This window comes from Pleuronectes platessa, chromosome 23 (genome assembly GCF_947347685.1).
Source record: "Pleuronectes platessa chromosome 23, fPlePla1.1, whole genome shotgun sequence".
In the NCBI taxonomy this organism is placed as follows: Eukaryota; Metazoa; Chordata; class Actinopteri; order Pleuronectiformes; family Pleuronectidae; genus Pleuronectes; species Pleuronectes platessa.
This window is the reverse complement of record NC_070648.1, coordinates 14,185,138-14,204,344: the sequence shown is the minus strand read 5'-3', so window position 1 is coordinate 14,204,344 and position 19,207 is coordinate 14,185,138. Positions and strand designations below refer to the sequence as shown.

The 19,207-nt window shown below is 39.3% G+C and overlaps 1 protein-coding gene across 2 annotated transcripts; it reads right to left on the bottom strand.

Annotated features, from left to right (window-relative positions):
* Positions 1-829: 829 nt before the first annotated feature.
* tspan5a (tetraspanin 5a) lies at positions 830-12,490 on the bottom strand. Of its 2 annotated transcripts, XM_053416085.1 has the most exons (11): positions 12,113-12,490; positions 10,789-10,839; positions 9,868-10,014; positions 9,584-9,754; positions 8,909-9,034; positions 8,309-8,356; positions 7,396-7,512; positions 7,214-7,275; positions 6,433-6,538; positions 4,268-4,309; positions 830-4,155 (listed from the first exon to the last, which is right to left on the bottom strand). In XM_053416085.1, exons 1-9 carry the CDS (start codon positions 12,191-12,193, stop codon positions 6,466-6,468), a joined length of 876 nt encoding a protein of 291 aa, XP_053272060.1. In that variant the 5' UTR covers positions 12,194-12,490; the 3' UTR covers positions 830-4,155; positions 4,268-4,309; positions 6,433-6,465. The 2 variants fall into 2 exon arrangements, with proteins under 2 accessions (XP_053272060.1, XP_053272061.1); XM_053416086.1 differs by lacking the exon at positions 6,433-6,538.
* Between the last annotated feature and the right edge of the window lie 6,717 nt (positions 12,491-19,207).

Sequence of the window (19,207 nt, the reverse complement as noted above, 5' to 3'; positions counted from 1 at the left end):
TTCTGTAGCTTCTGATCAGTTGTCCCTTGTAATCAAAGATGAAAGGTTTAGGTTTCAGTTGTCAAAGTAAAAGATCGCAGTGACCTCATGAGTCTGGAAAATACACTATCGGCGGCATACAGCTGCAGTGCAGTATTTCTAGTTGTATTTAGAAACAAAATGGTCTGATTACTAATGGATTTCTTTAAAATATTGCACCTCATAAACACACAACTTATATTCTTCTTTACTCTGATGAAACATATCACATTTCAAATGCAAATAGAACTCTTCACATTAAGTATTTAGATGTTAGCTACTGAGCTAAGCTATCGCAGAGGAAGGGGAGCTGATGTGCACTGTGGTGCAAGTGCTTGAAACTAAATTCAAGTCAAAACCATCCCACATTTGTTTCTGCTGCGGTCGCTGCCGACTCATGAGAAAAAGTGAAGCTCTTTGCTGATGACAGCAGATTTTATTTTTGTCCTGCACAAACTTCACTGACCGTAGACATTTTTTCGGACACACTTTTTGTTGGTTAATATCAGTGGTTTTCACTAAAAAAATATTAATTATTTTCAAATTCTATAAATATATAATCAAAATGTATGTGTTCACAATTCAAGAATCTAACAATTTTTCAAATGCAACCAGAGCGGATAGTATATGGTTACTTGTTTTATAATCTGATTATTACCCAGCCCTGAATTTAGTTTACAAGAGCAGTGATAGACACCACAGACGTCCAGGAGACAGATGATGTGTGGGAGGTGCAGAAACACATTTGTGGATGTTAAGTGCCAAAAATCTGGAGTAAAAAAATAAAAGAAACCACTAAAGAGAACAGCAAGTCATTTGTCACTTTTATTATCTTACTTGATATTAAAATCAGTCCAATTTGAGCAGGACATGAAACAAGCAAATGAGAGGAGGTAGTTACATTACAATGTTTGTGGGATGTACACCGATGAGCTCAAACGTTATGACCACATGAGGTGGATAACAGTGGTGCAAAGAGCTGTCACACGTTGGGGTTAGGATCTGTTAGAATTGTGTGGTGACAAGGGGCCAAATCACTACCACTCGGTCAGAGCTTCTCCAAACCACCGGGGCTTGTGACGGGGGGGGCAACCAACCTCCCACTTAGAGGGGATAAACCATGGTCTGACCACATGGTTGGGATGGTAGCAGGCTGGAACAACTACAGGGCACCTTCAGAGGTTGTGTGGGGGCCCGTCCCTGCAAGTGGGATCTGCGTAGTGACACTGATTTGGAAGATCCAATGCATAAAAGGCACCAGTGGTAATAACATTTGGACTCATCAGTGTAATGTGATCATACAGACAATCGTTGAAAGTGAAACAGGTAGTGATGCGTGAGAGATGAGGCCTGCACAACTCCTCCAGTATTTTTTACAACCCCCCTTGTAAAATATGACATAACACTCAAGTCTGTAGAGTGAAAACTAAGCTTCAGGAGAACAAAAAGATAATCTGGACAATACAAGGGGAAATTATAAAACCAAATCAAACATACAATAAATATTAAGTATCAAAAACAGTGTTGATCCCTTTTGAGTAGCTTAACACTGACATTTTTAGACTGCAGATAATTTACCGATGTAGTGTAAATAACTTTGCAACAAACGCAACCAGTGATGAATGCTTTGTGGAAATAATCTTCAAACCATGAGAAGAAACACTGATTTAAAATAACATCTCAACTCTTTTTTTTTTTTCAAACTCTGGGCTGGATTTAAAGTTTTTCGTCTCAGCTCTGAATCAGTAGCACACACAGTGAAAGACAATCATAGGACACGCGTGCCAGACTAGTTCTCGTTCAGGTAAGTGCAGTGACGTATGAGGAAAGTATTGTTCCAAAAAGCCCATCTCACCATATTAAAAAGTCCTTCACAAATAAACAATTAATGAGGGTGATCGACGTTTTAATGTTTCACCCGACTTACGTGAAACCTCATTAAAAAAGTAATAACCATATTATGCAATGACAACATTTGTAGTAACTTGTTTATTTGGACTTACATTTTATTTTAAGATGGGAAGTGTCGTTTGTCAAACCTTCAGGACTGTTGTGTTGTTCTATTTTATTAGGACTTTTCAACGAAAGCACGAATACAGTATTGGAATTCTGGTGCCATACGCCATTCAAACACTTCCATTTAATGGTAGTATATTACAACATGGTGCAGCATCTTAAGAGACTTGCTGCTGACATCATAACTACTCTCCACAGCAGCCTTGAAATAATTACGGCAATGTGGAAAAGAAATGGAGGGACAGAATCCTTGTTGTACAATGTGAGAGCAAGCTCAACCTTGGGTAGGACTTCATGACAGTCTGAGTTGGTCTCTATCTGTGCTGTGGTGTGTTTTTGTTCTTCCTCCTGAGTCACGGCAGCAGGCTTACAACCCGGCTGACCTACCTAACCTACATGTAAGCACCACAACACGATTCAACTGGTAAACTCAGAATGTCCAAGCCTCCTCACATGAGCTTCAGATGAACTCTGGAATGTACAGTTAGTTTAAAGGCTGGTGGTGGGAATTATTACACCATCTATCGACGTACGTGTGGTTTGCAGCTGTCCAGATCCAAATCTCTTTTTTAAACTTAAGAAGCCGTATACTTTGTCCAAGCAACAAGAAGCGGTTATAAAATGGTGTAAGAAGAGAATGCATCTGAGGCAAAGAATAATCCGATCAGATGTTTATTTGACAGTTATCAATACTTAGTGTGATTTAAAGTAAAACCAGAGCAGCGACCACCACGTTGGTGCTACATACTGGTCATTAAAATCTTCCTTTAGTAAAAGGAAAACCCCCTCATGTAATTAACTGCGCTTCCTGTTAGTCCACTGGTCGAGTATGAACTCATTATACTGAATGCTTGGAAGTACTTCATGGTGACTTCCTGTTTAATGTTGGACGAGTTAGAATGTGGAGGGAGAATGTTAAGCTCTAAGATACCATCAGGACTGAACGCACAAATTTCCTTAGTGCTGATGAACAGTCGGCCGAACACAAAATAAAAAATCCATGTCAGTGAATAGATCAGAAGAGACCGTGGAAGCTCAAAGAGTGTCTGGGCTGTGGCTGATTGGTATTTTTTCTTGAAGATGTTACAAAAAAAGAGCTGCTCAAATTCTCTGAATGCTGAGGGAAGGAGCTCCAATGCTTCCTAACATATCTCCTTTAGGAAACGCTGGCCATACTCAAACAAAGGAAAGGAGATAATGCCCGTCCCCCATTTTTCATTGACGCCAATTTCCGGAAATCCTCTGGGGACAAGATTGCCTGGTTTTGGTTCGGCCTTTGTGGGTTGCGTAGGCGGCGTCCTCTGAAGGAGCCAGCCCCTGTATTGAGTCTCTTTTGAAACATGCTGCACAAATTAAGTTCATTATATTATTTCAAAATTTGTTAAGTTTTTATAATGAGCGGTTACTTCCTGTGAGTAATTGAAATGTTCTCTCTGATTCTGCTCTGACACGTAGACTTGTCATTGTTTATCCTCCATATGTATATATATATATATATATATATATATATATATATACAGCCTATAGTGTAAATTCTTCTTTTTCCTCGAACTCATGAGGTTTCCTTCGAGTTGTGCAGTTTTCTTCATTTTACTTCTCAACTGCAGCCCCACAATCTGCTGTGACACGCAAAATATCCTCAAAATATTATTTTGAGCAATAAAACGAGCTCGGGACAATGTTTTGTACTTTAGAGACTTACCCCCTCGTCTGCATTATGTCGTGGAAAAGTAGTAGAAAGCTACGTAAGCCAAGCGCAGGACTTTGAAAAAAAGTACACCTCAGTTTCTTTTTATACACTAATTCAGATGGGTTTAGCAATGGAGCAATATTTCCACAGTGAAAAATACCGATCTAATATCAAAAAGATGTATCAAAACCTCTAGTCTCTACACTAACAGTAGCTATCAAAACTGGAGCGTTGTGATGATCTGCATGTAGTGCATGTTTAACCACACGGTTATCTGTTTACAGTAGTCACACACAGTGTTATATACAGAGCATATTCTCACATATTAGTGCCTTGCAAAAGGTGCTGGTTCAGTGAGCAAAGTGGTGCAGGTGATCAGTGACGTCCTCTGAACGCTCCCCGACACTCTGTTCAAGGAGGTGTGTCAAAGTCTGGCAAAAGACAAAGACAACATTTAATGAATGACAACTTTTGATGTATTTCTATTCAACACAACATAAAATCCGTTCATTAGATTGTAATTCATTGAAAGTCAAGGGTTACCTGTTAGAGGTTGAAATGCTGTTTCAGCATTAGGTAAAGAAACTGGAAAAGAAGAGATAAAGAGGTGAACGTCATTAACATGGCTCCAACACTCCTGAGGTTCAACAGTTCAGTTTGAAGTTTCAGGCAGAAAAAGGAAAGCATGGAGCGGCGACTTTAAGGGTTATGCTGGGAACGCTTAGAGAAGAGTTTTTCTGCAGAGGATGAGCAGTGTGATCTGAAGAGAGACGGTTTGGGATTAAAAGATGTGGCAGAGAAAAGACTCAAACAACACAAATGTCTTCTGTTAGACGCGGGAAGTGGAAGAAAAGGCAACGGAGAAAGAAAGGATTGTTGTGGCGGTCACATGACTGAGCCTTGTTCATTCAAACCAGCCTGACTGTGTAGCTAAGTAGGAAGATGTGGGGAAACCACACTCATGCAGTCACACTGAAAATTAGTTGTCTGGCCTAAAGACTAAGCTAATGCCATTTTAATAGGGTTTCAGTCGCTCCATCAACACAATCGGAATTTCCCAAAGGTCCAGACTGACAGTGATTTAATTGTATGTAAATTCAACACATTAAACATGTCAGCGAATTGAACGGAACCAAAAAGTCTGACAAGTTTCTTCTGGAGGCAAACAAACCTCCATCAGCCTGAGCAACAAAGCAATAATGTTCTGCTCCATCTTGTATTCAGATCACAGCAGACTGGCCCTGCGTTGGTCCCTGGCATCTTGTCTTCTCCCAAACTCTCAGGAGCATCGCACTACTCTGTGTTATCCTAGCTACAATACTAACGTTGCCGTGTGTTTCATCAAGCGGATACTATTTTTTCCCTGGTTTTGGAAGTTCTGGAAATTCTATTGCACTAATTCCAGGTTCTTTTTCTCTGTTTTTTTTTAATCCGTCTCTCTGTTCAAGCAGAGGTCAGTGGCGATTGGCTGCGGTCACTGAGACTTAACAGATAAAAACCTTGGGCTTAAACCTGTCACAACAAACCACACAATTGTCATTTGCCTGTGAGGGTTTTTCAGGTCCAAACTTTACATTTGACTTCTGCTACTTGTCAGGACCATACTGGTCAGAGTCGAAAATAATATTTTCTGTCAATCCTAAGTTTTCTGTGAAGTAGTGGCGTCCTTAAAGCACCATACAGTATTACTTCTGAAGGCCTTTGTACTCCAAGTCCTTCTTTTTCATTTGCAAGGTTTTAATCTGTCATCTGATAAAAATCCTTGAGCACAGAGACCTTGAAAACCATGTCCGTTTTATTATTATATTTGTGGTGAAGTGAACATTGATGAGACAAAATGGAGTCATTGAGCAGCGAGGATCATTTTCTCTTCCTCTTCCTGCATGAAAGTCGAAAACGTTCACCTCCATAACATTTCCAGGTCGATTTCACAAAGTTTAGTCATCTGTTTAATAGATGACCACCAAATTCCAACCATTTGTTAACAGTGTCTTCCATTATAAGAGTGATCCAACAACTATAGGATCTTGGGAAAAAATTCGGAAACTGCAATCTCTTACGAAAACACTATTGATGCGGTCTGGCAACAATTTGAGACAAAAAGTAAAAACTTGGTGTGCAAAGGCCTTAATGCTCAAAAAACCTGATATGAACTTAAAGAGCAACACACACGTCAGCATCTTGATGTGTCAGGATGTGTCAACTGTCCAGAGAAGCAGTACTTTGGACTAAATGCTAACCAACTGCTAATTAGTGAGCCAACACAGTCGAATACTGAAATAACAGGAAATGCTGTATGGACAGTGAAGGACGCAAAGTTTCAGTTGTGTGTTTGTATGGAGTCTTTTTTGTCGAGTCTCTTTTCACAACTGTCCATTTTAAAGCTGGAATGATGACTTCACCGCTTTATTAAGCTCCGACCAACCAGTGAGGTCATCACTAAAGAAGCAGTGTTTTCAAGGAAGTGAGAGTTTTCATTTAAAAAAATGTAGTTTTAAATGTAGAATGTCCAATTTTACAAATGATACACTGACAAACCGACAAAAGTTTTACTCTTGTGGCCCCTTTTTGCCTCCATACAACGCTTTAAGGGTCTATTAAATACAGCTCCATAGGACACAAAACAACAGCAAACACAAACACAGATCCACCCAATCCCAGCAACACTCAAGACAAAACACATCACCAAATGAATCCATCACACCCACCGGCTACAAACACACATGCAGCATGTGTGTGTCTCATGAGTAGTAACCCGATGCTTTCTTGCTGGATTGTGGTGGGAGTCGGCGCATGGAGTGAGGGGGGGGCACCCTGGCGAAGCATGGAGGAGGAAGAATGAGGTGGTGAGGTGAGTTTTGGCATTGGTATAGGTGGTATAGCTCAATAATCCTCCTCTCTTTCCAGCTACACTTCTTGTCAATGTCAATGTCATAGCTGCATTTTTTTCCAGACATCATTTCTTGTTCCATCATTATTCCGCACTATTTACAAAGTCTTTTTACAAAAATTAAGTGTGAGTGAGTATTCACAATAACAACAGAGCACTTAGAGTCTGTGTATGTGGATTATGTGAGAACAAGACATGGATCTATGCACTCTAGATATGAAACTTCTTGAGTGTAGATATATAGTGTATGTATGTTTAGCATATATGTAAGTGCAGAAATGCTGCATTTATATTCATTTCTCTTTGGGATAAGAAATAGTAATCCAATGGTATTCATTATGCAATGTTTCATGTGTATGATTAAGACACTGTGCCCCCATAGTTTCCTCTCATACTTTTTATCTGTAATGCAAAAAATGTGTGCATGTAATTTGAAATATATCTTTCTTCCTGCCAGAGCGACACTTTCAGTCTTTATACTCTGACAAAGAGTTGATGTTTTGAAATGCAAACAGTCAAAACAAATGAGTGCAAATCAAGGGGAAAATGTGGACACATGAGGCACAGAACTGAGGTCAAAGTATTGTTCGTTTTCTCACCAGCTCGCCCGCACAGCCTCGATGTCACTCACTAAGTTCTGGGCCAAACAAATCCCAAAAATCTGTGGATGAAAGAAAAACAGCATAAATGGCAACGTTATCTGTTTTCATGAAGAAATTACGGAATGATGCTTTTGTGTCCAGATTTTTCTGGAGCACCAGGAAAGGTGAATGGGACTTGCCTGCAGTAGCGCAACTCCAATGAAGATCCCCGCCACTAAGGTGAGATTGTCCTGCAGCCACTTCTCAAACTGCGGCACACAGCCTTTCACATTGATGTAGTCCTTCTGCTCTAAGTCCTGTACAAACAGAACTGCCTGTCAACATCTTTACACTGTCACTCAGTGTGCCCTTCTTAATCTGGCCTTTTATAAAAACTAACTTTTGTGCGTTAAAAAACGACTTTCCCAAAACCAAAGTTCTCTGTTCTGAACACTCTGCGGCAAAGTAGATTATTTTTTACTTGTATCTTTCTATCCAAAATTTGATTATGATGAAAAAAGAAGCCAAAGAGAGACATCCTTAGTTGAGTTACTAGTGTTTGAGTTGATGCACACGTCTTTGCGAGCCTCTTGCTAGTCACTGAGGAGAAAGAATATACTACTATTGCTGTTTAAGTCAAACACTTTCCATGAAAACCAATTGGGTTTAAGGAAAATGTTGAATATTTCCCACTTAATTTGCTGTAGGTTCTATCAAGTGCCAAGCAAAGGGCCAATTGCTAATGCTAATCTTGTATTAAATGAATAATACTAAGTTATAATTATTCAATTCATGTTCAAGTTAATGTGAGTGTTTGAATGAATGAACAAGCAAACATTTAGGCAAAAAATACGGTGTAAATTATTCTATTTTGATTCGATTTTGAATGTCAGGTCTTAAGGGCACTTGTATGACACCACAGGATTCGTATAGATTACTTCATCGCATAGTGGTGAGTAAATAAGGAGTGAATTTTCATTTTCGGGTGAACCATCCCTTTAAATCCCTGTTAGGAAAATCACTATATCTCTAAAATCAAACACAGAGAAAGAAATGAATAATTACACCTTAATCATAGAAAAAGTAAACAGTTTACATGTACATGTCACTTACTGGTTTAGCTCGAATGTCGTATCCACACTGAGTGTTGATTACATCCTCCTGTAGACAAAGGGTCAGCTTTATAGTATCGTAATAAAAGCAGCATTTTGACCAAAGCATCGGTTAAAAATTTGCAACTTTTTGTGTAGAACTGAGGAAGAACAAGACAAAAAGTGTGCAGCCATGCTAGCAGCTCTGTGAGGCTGGACAGCAGTGCGTAGAGCCAAATGCTATATAGGAAGTATGCTAACATGCCCAGCAGTTATACTGTTCAATGTGTTCAACATCTTAGTTGAGGGGGTTAGCATCCTAATGTTTAACTTCTTTTGCTAGACACATATTTTAAAGTCACCAATGAATATGTGATGACTTTAAAAAGATGACCACAGCATGGGAAGTTGTGTACGCAGTATGGTGGGTGTGATTAAGTTGTGTGAACACTGCAGCTAGGTAACGGCAACATGGACGCCGAACATTAATGTATACTTTTGTGGTCAAACAGGCTAGCAATTTCGCGTTAAAGAGCTAATGTGTTACAACTCTGTGAACCAATGCTGTGTTATGTAGAGCTCTATAAGTGTGTAAATGCAGGCAGTGGCGGAGGAGTCGTACCGCCGGGTCCTTGTGGCAGCAGGAGAAAGGAACTCCGCACTTTTCCCTGCTGGGGTTCCCGTCAGTGCAGTTGAAATAGATGTTCAGGTTCCAGTCATCTGCTCCAAACGCACCACAGCAGTCCCACTGAAGTCAGACAGAGAGGAAAGAACGATGAAACTGACTGTTTCAAACACAAGTATATAGACGTATACAATTTTAATTAAAAAAAAGATCATTTTAATGAAACACATAAACATAAATGCTTATGTGCATCGTTTATTATGTAAAAGGAAAGTTTTCATATTAAAAAACAATTCATATTTATTATATTATCACATGTTGCAGCATCTAATTTTGTTTAACAGTAGATGAACATCTGGTAAGACAAAAGCTTAAAGACATCCAATGAAACAGATGTCAGAGTGCTATATGACTCTATATTTGCACTCTATATTTATAAACATGCACATATCGATTGGTGCTTACAGCAGCAACAGTGCTGAATGTGCATCCCACCTCCGCAGAGTTGACAGTAACTAGCAGCTCAACAATAAAAGTCTGGAGCTTTAAACCACTCTTCATTGAATTACTGCCAAGATATGTGGTTGAAAGCATGGGGGAAAAAACTAGTAGAAAGACTGTTTTAATGTTTGAAGAATCAACTGAGCTGATAAACATTACAATATGTCTTACGTATTCCTGGGTGAAGTCGATGAGGTTCTGTAGATCGATGTCGTCCCGGTACGCCCGGATGTTATTGTTGATGAACAGGTTGAGCTGGTCTTTAATCCAGTCCTTAAAGACAAACGCCAGGACTCCTGTCGTGAGCTCCAAGAAAAAGATGATTCCAAGAAACACAGAGAACTGGAAGAGCAGGGGGAAAAGACAAGATGACAAATTCACATTTGCGGAGTTGCATTCTGCGATAATTCATATGTGCATGCAGATTGTAAGATTATTAATATCATGGAACATACAAACTTGAGCAGGAAGGTGTTTTCTCGCAGCGCTCCAATGCATCCGGCAAACCCCAGAATGAACATGACACCCCCAACCACCATAAAGAGCCAGACGGGGTCCAGACCCCCAAGGTCTGTGATGGATGAAATGTTGGACAGGACCCCCTGGAGCGAGGAGACAGAGCACAACACAGAGTGTGAGTCAGGCAGCTGCGTCTCTTTCAGGAGAGATCATGTTTGCCAACAGGGTCGCAGTGACATTAAACAGGATGGAACTTGGATGAACTCACAGGAGAAACAATGCAGCTGCAAACATGAATTTAGAGAACTTGAAAAGTCTGTGGAATAAACTGCTTCAGTGAGATGTTTGAAGTAAAAGTGGTCATCTGTCTATCACTCTGCATGCATTGAATTTACAATGATTTGGTAACACACAAAGGTTACGAATGTTGAACCTAGTTTCAAACTTAATATGGTTATTTTAACAATATGTTTGGATGCTATGCGAATGGGATTTTTTACTGTTAAGTGCTTTGGGTGGTCATTAAGATTAGAAAAGTGATATATGAATTTAGTCCATTTACAACAGTCAAAAGAAGGTAAAATACTCTGTAGGTCCAGGGCAGAACTGGAGAGAGGGAGATGACTCCTTGAGGGTTCATCACTACAAGTAACACCTTTAAAATCATACAAAATTACTTGATCCATTATTAATGTAGAACCTTGATTAGTGCAGCTTTAATAGGAATAAGTACTTGCACACAATAAAAAAAAAAACTGAGCATTAAATGAGTGTGTGTTTAAATTAGGACAATATTAATTATACTGGCATTTAGTAAAAATCTTACAAATGGAAATTCACAAGAAGAACACATTTTATTAATAAAAAGATAAATATGACACATCATTTTTATATTTTGCAATAATAGCACTACTCACCTTCTCACTCCATGCCCACAGTCCAATTGCAACTAAGGCCATGCCCAACAGCTGGAAAAAAAAAATACAGTTATGTCAAATGCCCGTGAATGTGTTAATGCAAATTGACACAACGGCAGCCTGTCGCATTTTAAATATACATTGTTCATCTGAGGCCACTGTGAGTCTGTGATGGTCGTCTGTAACTTTTGTATTTATTTCACCGTGACATTCATTTATGTGTCAAGACTCTCAGTGAGTGGTATTGAGTGTGTAAGTTGCTATAATTGGGTGAGGGAAGATCGTGCTCACCACTAAAATTAGTGCTGCTATAAATATATACGTACACACACACATACAGTCCGTAATGAGTGTGTAGTCTGTCTGTAGTTTGTCTGCAGTGAGTGTGTAGCGTGATTTAGTGTGTCTGTAGTGTGTCTGCAGTGAGTTTGAGTGTGGATCTAGTGTGTCTGTAGTGTAGATGAGGTGGGTCTGTAGCAAATGTGTAGTGAATGTGTCTACTGTCTATTGTGTCTGTGGTATGGAAGTAGTCTGAATGTAGTGTCTGTAATGACTGTGTAGTGTGTCTGTAGTCTGGATGTGGTGTGTCTGTGGTGAGAGTGAAGTGAGTTTGTCTGTAGTGTGGATAAGGTGTTTCTGTATCAAACGTGTAGTCTGTCTCTGGTGTGTGATGTGTCTGTAGTGTGGATGAGGTGTCTCTGTAGGGAATGTGTAGTGTGTGATGTGTCTGTATTGTGGATGAGGTGTGTCTGTAGCAAATTTTATAGTGTGTTTACTGTATATAGTGTGTCTGTGGTATGGATGTAGTGGATGTAGTGAATGTGTAGTGTGTCTGTGTGAGTGGATGATGTCTGTCTGTAGTGAGTGAACTATGTCTGTAGTGAAAGTGTAGTGTGTCTGTAGTGAGTCAGTAGTGAGTATGTCCTGTGTCTGTAGTGAGTGTGTAGTGTGTCTGTGGATGGTATGTATCTGTAGTGAGTGTGTGTGTCTGTAGTGAGTGTGTAGTGTGTCAGTAGTGTGTATGATGTGTGTCAGTACCACAGACGAATATAAAAAGGTCAGTAGTGCGTCAGTAGATGAGCTGTAGCGCTGAGCTGTCATTATAGTTCAGTGCAGAAAGCCGATTAGCTGCTTGTTGTCAGCTGAGCTGCAGCCGCTGTTGTGAACAGTTCTGTGTTAACAGGACGCGACAGGAAACCCACACTGGTCCGTCAGTACTGCGAGAACCGAGGTGATGAGGAGCGGGCCTTCCTCCCTATTGGCCAGCCGACATGATAATACCGAGGTGCGGTGGACGTGCAGTAAAACAAAGCGCAGCTCTTACCCAGAACAGGATGTTGAATCCAAAGATGAAGTATTTGATGCAGCAGCTGACTTCTTGTCCTTTGAACTGATTCCCCGACATGTCTGAGCATCATCCGTGTTTCTGCGTGACAGAGAGAAAAAACACGGCCTGCTTCACAGGCTTTGTGTGCGGGATGGAACAGGTTCAGCGCCCCAGGGATACATGTCACTTTGTCCGCCTCAGACAGCTCCCAAGGCCGCTTCAACACCATGTCAGCTCCATGTCGAACGGAGCTCCGGACGCGCTGACACACGCGGCGGTAACAACAAGATGTTAAAGATAAAATGGACGTTAACGGAAAATACCGACGAAGAGAAATGATACGCTTCGCTATCTGAGGAGGCGGCACCGCTAGTGCGACTGCGCGTCAACGATTGGCTACCAAAGGGATTTGAAGGACCGAGAGCGCGACCAATCCGATGAGAGCAAGTACGGGGCACTTCCTGTCTTTTTTTTATGACCCTTGAGTTTTTTGAATAAACGTTTAATCCAATTTAGGTTGAAGGTTTGATTCTTTCTGTCAATCGTTTTAGGATTAGGATTATTGAAGAGTAAATTGAATTGTTTGATAATGTCCATTTTCATTTATTGAATGAAATAGTAAATTGTAGTATTTTATACCTCAAAAACTCCCATTTCTTGATAGGTGTTAGTTCTTCAAAGTTCTCAATTTCAGTGATTGGAGGTTTCAGCTTTTGAACAGTACATGAATTCTTCTTTTTGTGTTTTCTCTTATCACACAGATAACACTGTGATCAGTTAGTGGAGTAGCAGAAATACAATAGCTGATTTCACACTTGAAGAAACTTTGTATTGTACCCGATTGGTTGAATGCACTTATAGTAAGTCGCTTTGGATAAAAGCTTTAGCTAAATTCAATTGTATGTAATTTAATGTAATTAAACAGAAGTCAGTTCTCGACTTTAAACTGTGATTTGCTCTGAACCATGAATATTTATTTATATATATATATATATATATATATATATGGATTTAAATATCTCCATGCTTCAGTTAAACTTTGTTCGTGGAAAATTTTGTAAATATGGTGTTTGGTAGACTTGCAAAGTGTCTCGAAGGATTTCTATCATAAAATTCATCATGAATTAAGTTGAGATCACCTCCAATTGATATTTAGATATTTAGATACTTTAAAATGATCCAAACGTAATGTAATTTGCTCTAGTGGTGTTTGTTGTTGTAATCATAGATATTGATTAATATGAATTTTAAATCATCAAGGGTCAGTATAAGAACTAGGGCTGCGAGCAGCACTAGCGATCTCGGAGCCTGATGTGGCCATGGGGGAGGGTGAATAGGGACCGGGTGAAACGGCTCTATGTTGCATGCGTTTTGTGCATCGATGGAAGGATAAACATGTCACTTCCTGCATCCGTCACGCGACATTGGACTAAAATCACTAATCACACATTATGGTCCCGCCATAAAGTGTAGACCACTTGATGAAAATTGAATGTAAATCGAATTAAAGTTGAAAAACAATGCTTACCTCCTTTGGCAGTGGGTGGTGCTATTGTATAAACAATGCAAAGTTAGAGACACTATACTATAACTACATACAGACTTATAGATATGTTCAGGTCAAAACACTCTTGTCTCTCTTCAGATCATAGATCTTTATGACCACTGACACTGCGACATTAAAGCCAACTGACATCAGTTGTGTTGTATGTTACAGTTCTGATCATGTTCTTATAGCTTCTCTGAGCTCATTGGAGCTATATATTGTAAAGCAGCCAGGAGCAGTACATGCATCAAAGGATAAAACATTTCACTTCCTGTCACCAGCAGGTGGTGTTGTGACGTTGCGTCAGTATCGACATATGGATCTGATGAGTGCGGGACTGTGAACTTGTGAAAGAGGTTTGAGGCCGATTGGATAATCGCAGAGGAGTTATAATAAATCCCAATTTTTTGGGCAATAATCAAACTTTGATGCCACGCTTTGACGTACGATAGAAAATATGACGTACAATAAAAAATGTTATATTTTTGAAACTCCATGGAGTTGACATGACCCTCACTGAATTTAAAGTTGATCTGATGAAAGCTCTGATATTATTGTTTTTACATTTGATGTGTTAGTGCTCTGCTATACAAACAGGATGTAGGTTCTCAAACACAATTTGCACTTATTGTTTTACATTTGTTGCTTTGCAAATCATGAGCTTTTAAATGTGATTATTACAGACAATTTGAGGACTTTGAGACTGAGAGCTATGTTTTGTCCCTTTATTGGATTCTCACTGCATATGCCCATGTTCATATACAATTATTCTGACTATGAATAAATAATAATGGCTGCAGCACACAATGTTGACACTTTGTGATTCAGTATGCAGGAACCTCATTACAAACCATGCTAACAGTACTCTAGTAATCAAAGCTCAAACTCTCCTTCCTATTATGGGCTTGACAGGTGTATCATTACCAGAAAAACGAAAAAGGCTTTAGGTGCAATTGGAAAAAACGACTTTATCGTTAAATTAACAATTTGAAAATAAAGTCACTAAATACATCAAATATATATGATTTAATGAAAATCTAATGTATTTATAGTTAGACCACCACATCCATACTGTAATATAATTTATATAATTAATTTACAAATTGATTATATAAATTAAATCATTTTACATTGACTTCTGTGCCATGAACATGTCTTCTGATCTGATATTGACCTCAACCATAAATAAATTGAAATAAATGTGTATATATACAGTAAATATATAAATGATAATGACTTGTGTCTGTGTGTGTGCGTGCTTGTGTGTATGCGTGTGTGTGTGTGTGTGTGTGTGTGTGTGTGTGTGTGCATGTGTGTGTGTGCGTGAGTGTGTGTGCGTGTCAGATGGGCGTGGTCAGTGTGATGGGTGGGCCCTCAGATGAGATGATAGTATTATTATTGTATTGTTGTCATAATTAATATATAGATTTGACCAAATGTAAAAAAGTTAAGAAACATTGTTTGTCTATGCTCTGCTGTGTTCGTATGAATAGTAGCAAACTAAATGAATCACACTGATTTGTTTCACTCCAACACTGTGTTAATTGATCAATGAATCCTGTATCTATATTCAGAAAGACAGAGGTAGATGTTACTGTACTAGTTATTTTTATTCAAAAAGTTTAACATATTTACAACACATCATTAGATCATTTCAAATATGTACAAAGGGGGACAGGGGAGGGGTTTGTTTTGAGGAGTAGAAAAAGGGTGAGGGCGGGGGCTTCTCCACCTCTTCTCTCTCCTCCAGCTCAACTCGGCCTCCTCCTTTCTGTAGCTCAGTCCCATAGTTGGAGTTGTCTCCTGCTGCAGTTTCGTCTCCTCTCGGCCCTGAAGCAAGCACCTTCTCCTTCTCTTTCTCCTTCTCCTTCTCTTTCTCTTTCTCGTTCTCGTTCTCGTTCTCGTTCTCCTTCTCCTTCTCCTTCTCCTTCTCTTTCTCTTTCTCCTTCTCCTTCTCCTTCTCCTTCTCCACCTCCATCTCACTGCTACATCCTGTATCAGGCTGGGGTGGCTCCTGGTGCAGCCTTGCTTCCATAAGCTTAACCTTGGCCTGACAGTCAGTGAGCTCAGCCAAGCAGTCAAGATAGGCCCTGAGGCGAGTGCGCCGTTTCTTGACCTCCTTTGTTATGACATCATCTTTTTCTTTCAGCTGGTTTTCCAGATGCTCCACCTTCTCCTTCGGAGCCTGGATCTCCTTCTCCTTCTCCTTCTCCTTCTCCTTCTCCGTCTCCGTCTCCGTCTCCGTCTCCGTCTCCTTCTCGGTCTCCTTCTCCTTCTCCTTCTCCTTCTCCTTCTCCACCGCCATCTTTCTGACATCATCTCTGTCTTGAAGCTGGTTTTCCAGCTGCCACACCTCATCCTTAAGAGCATTAATCTTCCTGAGGGCTGTGAGGAGTTCGTCATTGAGGATCTTCAGAATATCTGGTTTCTCCATGGTTTACAGCAGAGAGTAGATCTATCTTTTGATGAAGCTGTTGGAACAGTTGATGCACTATTTTCAGAAGAAGTTTCCGCTCTTGTCTGGATCTTGAAGTCAAATGGCTTTTGTCTGCAGGTGACAGGATGAAATAGTGTGTAAGATTTAGGTGAATTTGATCTATCAAACATTCAATATAAAACAATTGACACAGATAGACACACGCAGAGAGAAGGAGAGAGAGGGAGAGAGACAGACTGGCTGGTTTAAGCGAGCGAGCGAGAGAGAGAGAGAGAGAGAGAGAGAGAGAGAGAGAGAGAGAGAGAGAGAGAGAGAGAGAGAGAGAGAGAGAGAGAGAGAGAGAGAGAGAGAGAGAGAGAGAGAGAGAGAGAGAGAGAGAGAGAGAGAGAGAGAGAGAGAGAGAGACTCCCCTCCTGCTACGTGTGTATCTGGTTGCCATGGAAACTCAACTGAATGCACCTGTTCTCTCCTCACTGGGAAGAGAGAAATCTAAACTCTGAGTGCACCACTCAAACAACTATAATTCAGAAACTATAAGTCCTATCTGTGAAATAAAGACATCGTGAGAATTCCAAGACTTTGCCGGACACACAGATATATTTGAAATTTGTGAGAGTAAAAAAATGGGACCGTGTGAGCAAGTTATGCAAGTTGATGCTCCTTCCAGAAAAGTTTTCTCTGAAATAACATTAGACCCAATAGAGAGGTATTGTTTTTTTCCTTAAAGGAGCTACACACCTCAGGTAATGTGCTCCTAGCATTAACTTAAGCTTCCGTCAACTTGTTCTTCAACACATTCAAACTACACATTAACCCAAAAATCTTTTTGAAATAAAACTTCCCTCATCAATCACCATGGCACCAAGCCATTGTTAAACACCAAAGTTAATCTTCCCAATGTTACAAAAATCACATTCTTTGGTAGAATAAGATGTGAAATGTGAAAATATCCTGGTGCTACAGGTGTTTTGTCCACAATGCCTCGCTCTGCCTTGCCTCGGCGACCTAACGCTACTTAGCATTACGTTAACACATATCACTCATTAAGATAAGCAGCAGAAAACACAAAAGAAGCCAGCAACAATATTTTCACATTTGTCATAAAAGCAACAGAAAACAGCACATTATCAACATGTAACAGCAGAAGCTTCATATTATACAGTGGTTTAATTTCAAACTTGAATAATGAGCCTGAATTGTATTGGTTAGCCTGCTGGGTAAATACAGAGAGAGAGTGAGACATGACTTACCTCAGTCAATGTCAGAGTGCAATAGCAACTGTCTTAAACTTTAACAGTGTTTAAAGCAACCAACAGCCAATCAGAGGTCTCCTATCAAAATACCAACTTTGATGCTGTTCATCAAAGCATCAAAGGAGGTATTGAGAGAGTGTCCCTGTCAATCAAAAATAATCTTCTATTTCAAATCTTAGCATCTGGTTGCTATGGTGATAGAACCACCTACTGATGAGGAAGTCTTGCGATCATTTATTTCGGTAAATAAAAACAGGACGTTTCATTTTGGTTTCATTTTGGTGGACATTTAAATGCAAATTGCGTCATTCTTGCAGCATCTAATCTTTAATTTTTTAATGGCTCCTGTCTTATCACCTTCTTGTCTTAGTATTAATATATATATAATATATATATATATATATATTATATATATATATATATATTATATTATATTATATATTATATATATATACAATATACACTTACATATATGTTTATATACATATACATATGCATGTATACATACATACACAAACACATTGTGTGATGGTAGAAAATGTATTTTGTTTCATTTCATTCTCTATTGTTCATTTTGTCTTGTAACTCTTAGCCGCAGTATTTCATCACAAACGAACACGTGAACATTATACAACCCAGGATATTTCCAAACAAAATTCAGACTTAAATAGTTTAAATTTATTTTATCAAGAGGTTCATGTCACACTGTATGGAGAACATTTAAGAAAAGACGATTTTCTACAACCACAAATTCCATTGCACAAGTGTTTTGCAGCAGAAAATACCTTCATAGGTGTCTATGGATGAGAGTAATACAGCTCAGAGCTCAAACAAAACCTAAAGAATAACGGAGACGGATGACCAATTACAATACATATGACTAACTGGATATGAAATTACTTCTACAAGAGGATATGAGATTTTGATCATTTTGCGCAGCCCTAGTTTTCATTGAAATGCTTGTTCTCTCACATGAAAATACTTTGTTCTTTAAAATGCACAACAATGTTTGTCAGTAGGACTTCCTGATATCTTCCTCAACGATGAATGGACACACATTCTGTTCATCCACCGACTGCCCTACCTTACACACGGCATGAGAGTATGATTTTGAAGGTCAGAGTTCAAAAACATCTCAGAGTTAATTTTTACTGTTTTAGATTCTTACTACTGGAGATCCTTAACATCTTTCTGTCTAAAGTATATTTTAGGTCTATTTAAGAAGACGTGTACTGTTTGTAGTGATCTATTAATGCTATCAATGAGGCCTAACTGGTTTGACCGCTATAGGAATATAGCGAACCGCTTTTGGAATATTTGAACTTTATATGAACGGCATATCAACGACAATAAAGAACCAATGTCTGCTGCAGATGTTCTTTAGAAATTTGTATTATTGTACAAAGATAACAAGAACTGTAGGAGCAACCTTTTGTACTTCATTTCTTTGTCAACATAACACACCATTCATTATGTAAGATAACTTTTTTATGAGATCAAATTATGACCTGATGTTTTGACAGATTATTCTTCAGCGTGTCTTACAGTGCAGGGCTGTAATATTAATGTTGCTCTCGGTCCTGCACCTCACGTCACCTCTCTGTTCCTCTGGTAACTCAGACCAAATGCTTTCCTGAAAATCCATGTCATATTTATACTGTATTTTGGCAAACTGTGTGCACACAGCAGCACTGGATGATCTTGAGTCTTTACTTTGTTGCTCATACTGTGAGTTATATCAGTCATTATAAGAGTGAAGTCCTCGCAAAGAGATGTAATCCCTGACACAGCCAATATTTTCAACATTATTAGAAATAGCTCCGTTTGTTTAAACCCCCGCTTATCAAACAAAGTGG

What these genes read in the sequence shown, in the direction of transcription:
- tspan5a (XM_053416085.1), bottom strand. Translation starts at nt 12,193, where the DNA reads ATGTCGGGGAATCAGTTCAAAGGACAAGAAGTCAGCTGCTGCATCAAA. An exon ending in ACACCTTCCTGCTCAAGTTT is followed by an intron (nt 9,755 to 9,867) that starts GTATGTTCCATG and finishes CTGCTCTTCCAG; the next exon opens with TTCTCTGTGTTTCTTGGAAT. An exon ending in GCTGCCACAAGGACCCGGCG is followed by an intron (nt 8,357 to 8,908) that starts GTACGACTCCTC and finishes CTTTGTCTACAG; the next exon opens with GAGGATGTAATCAACACTCA.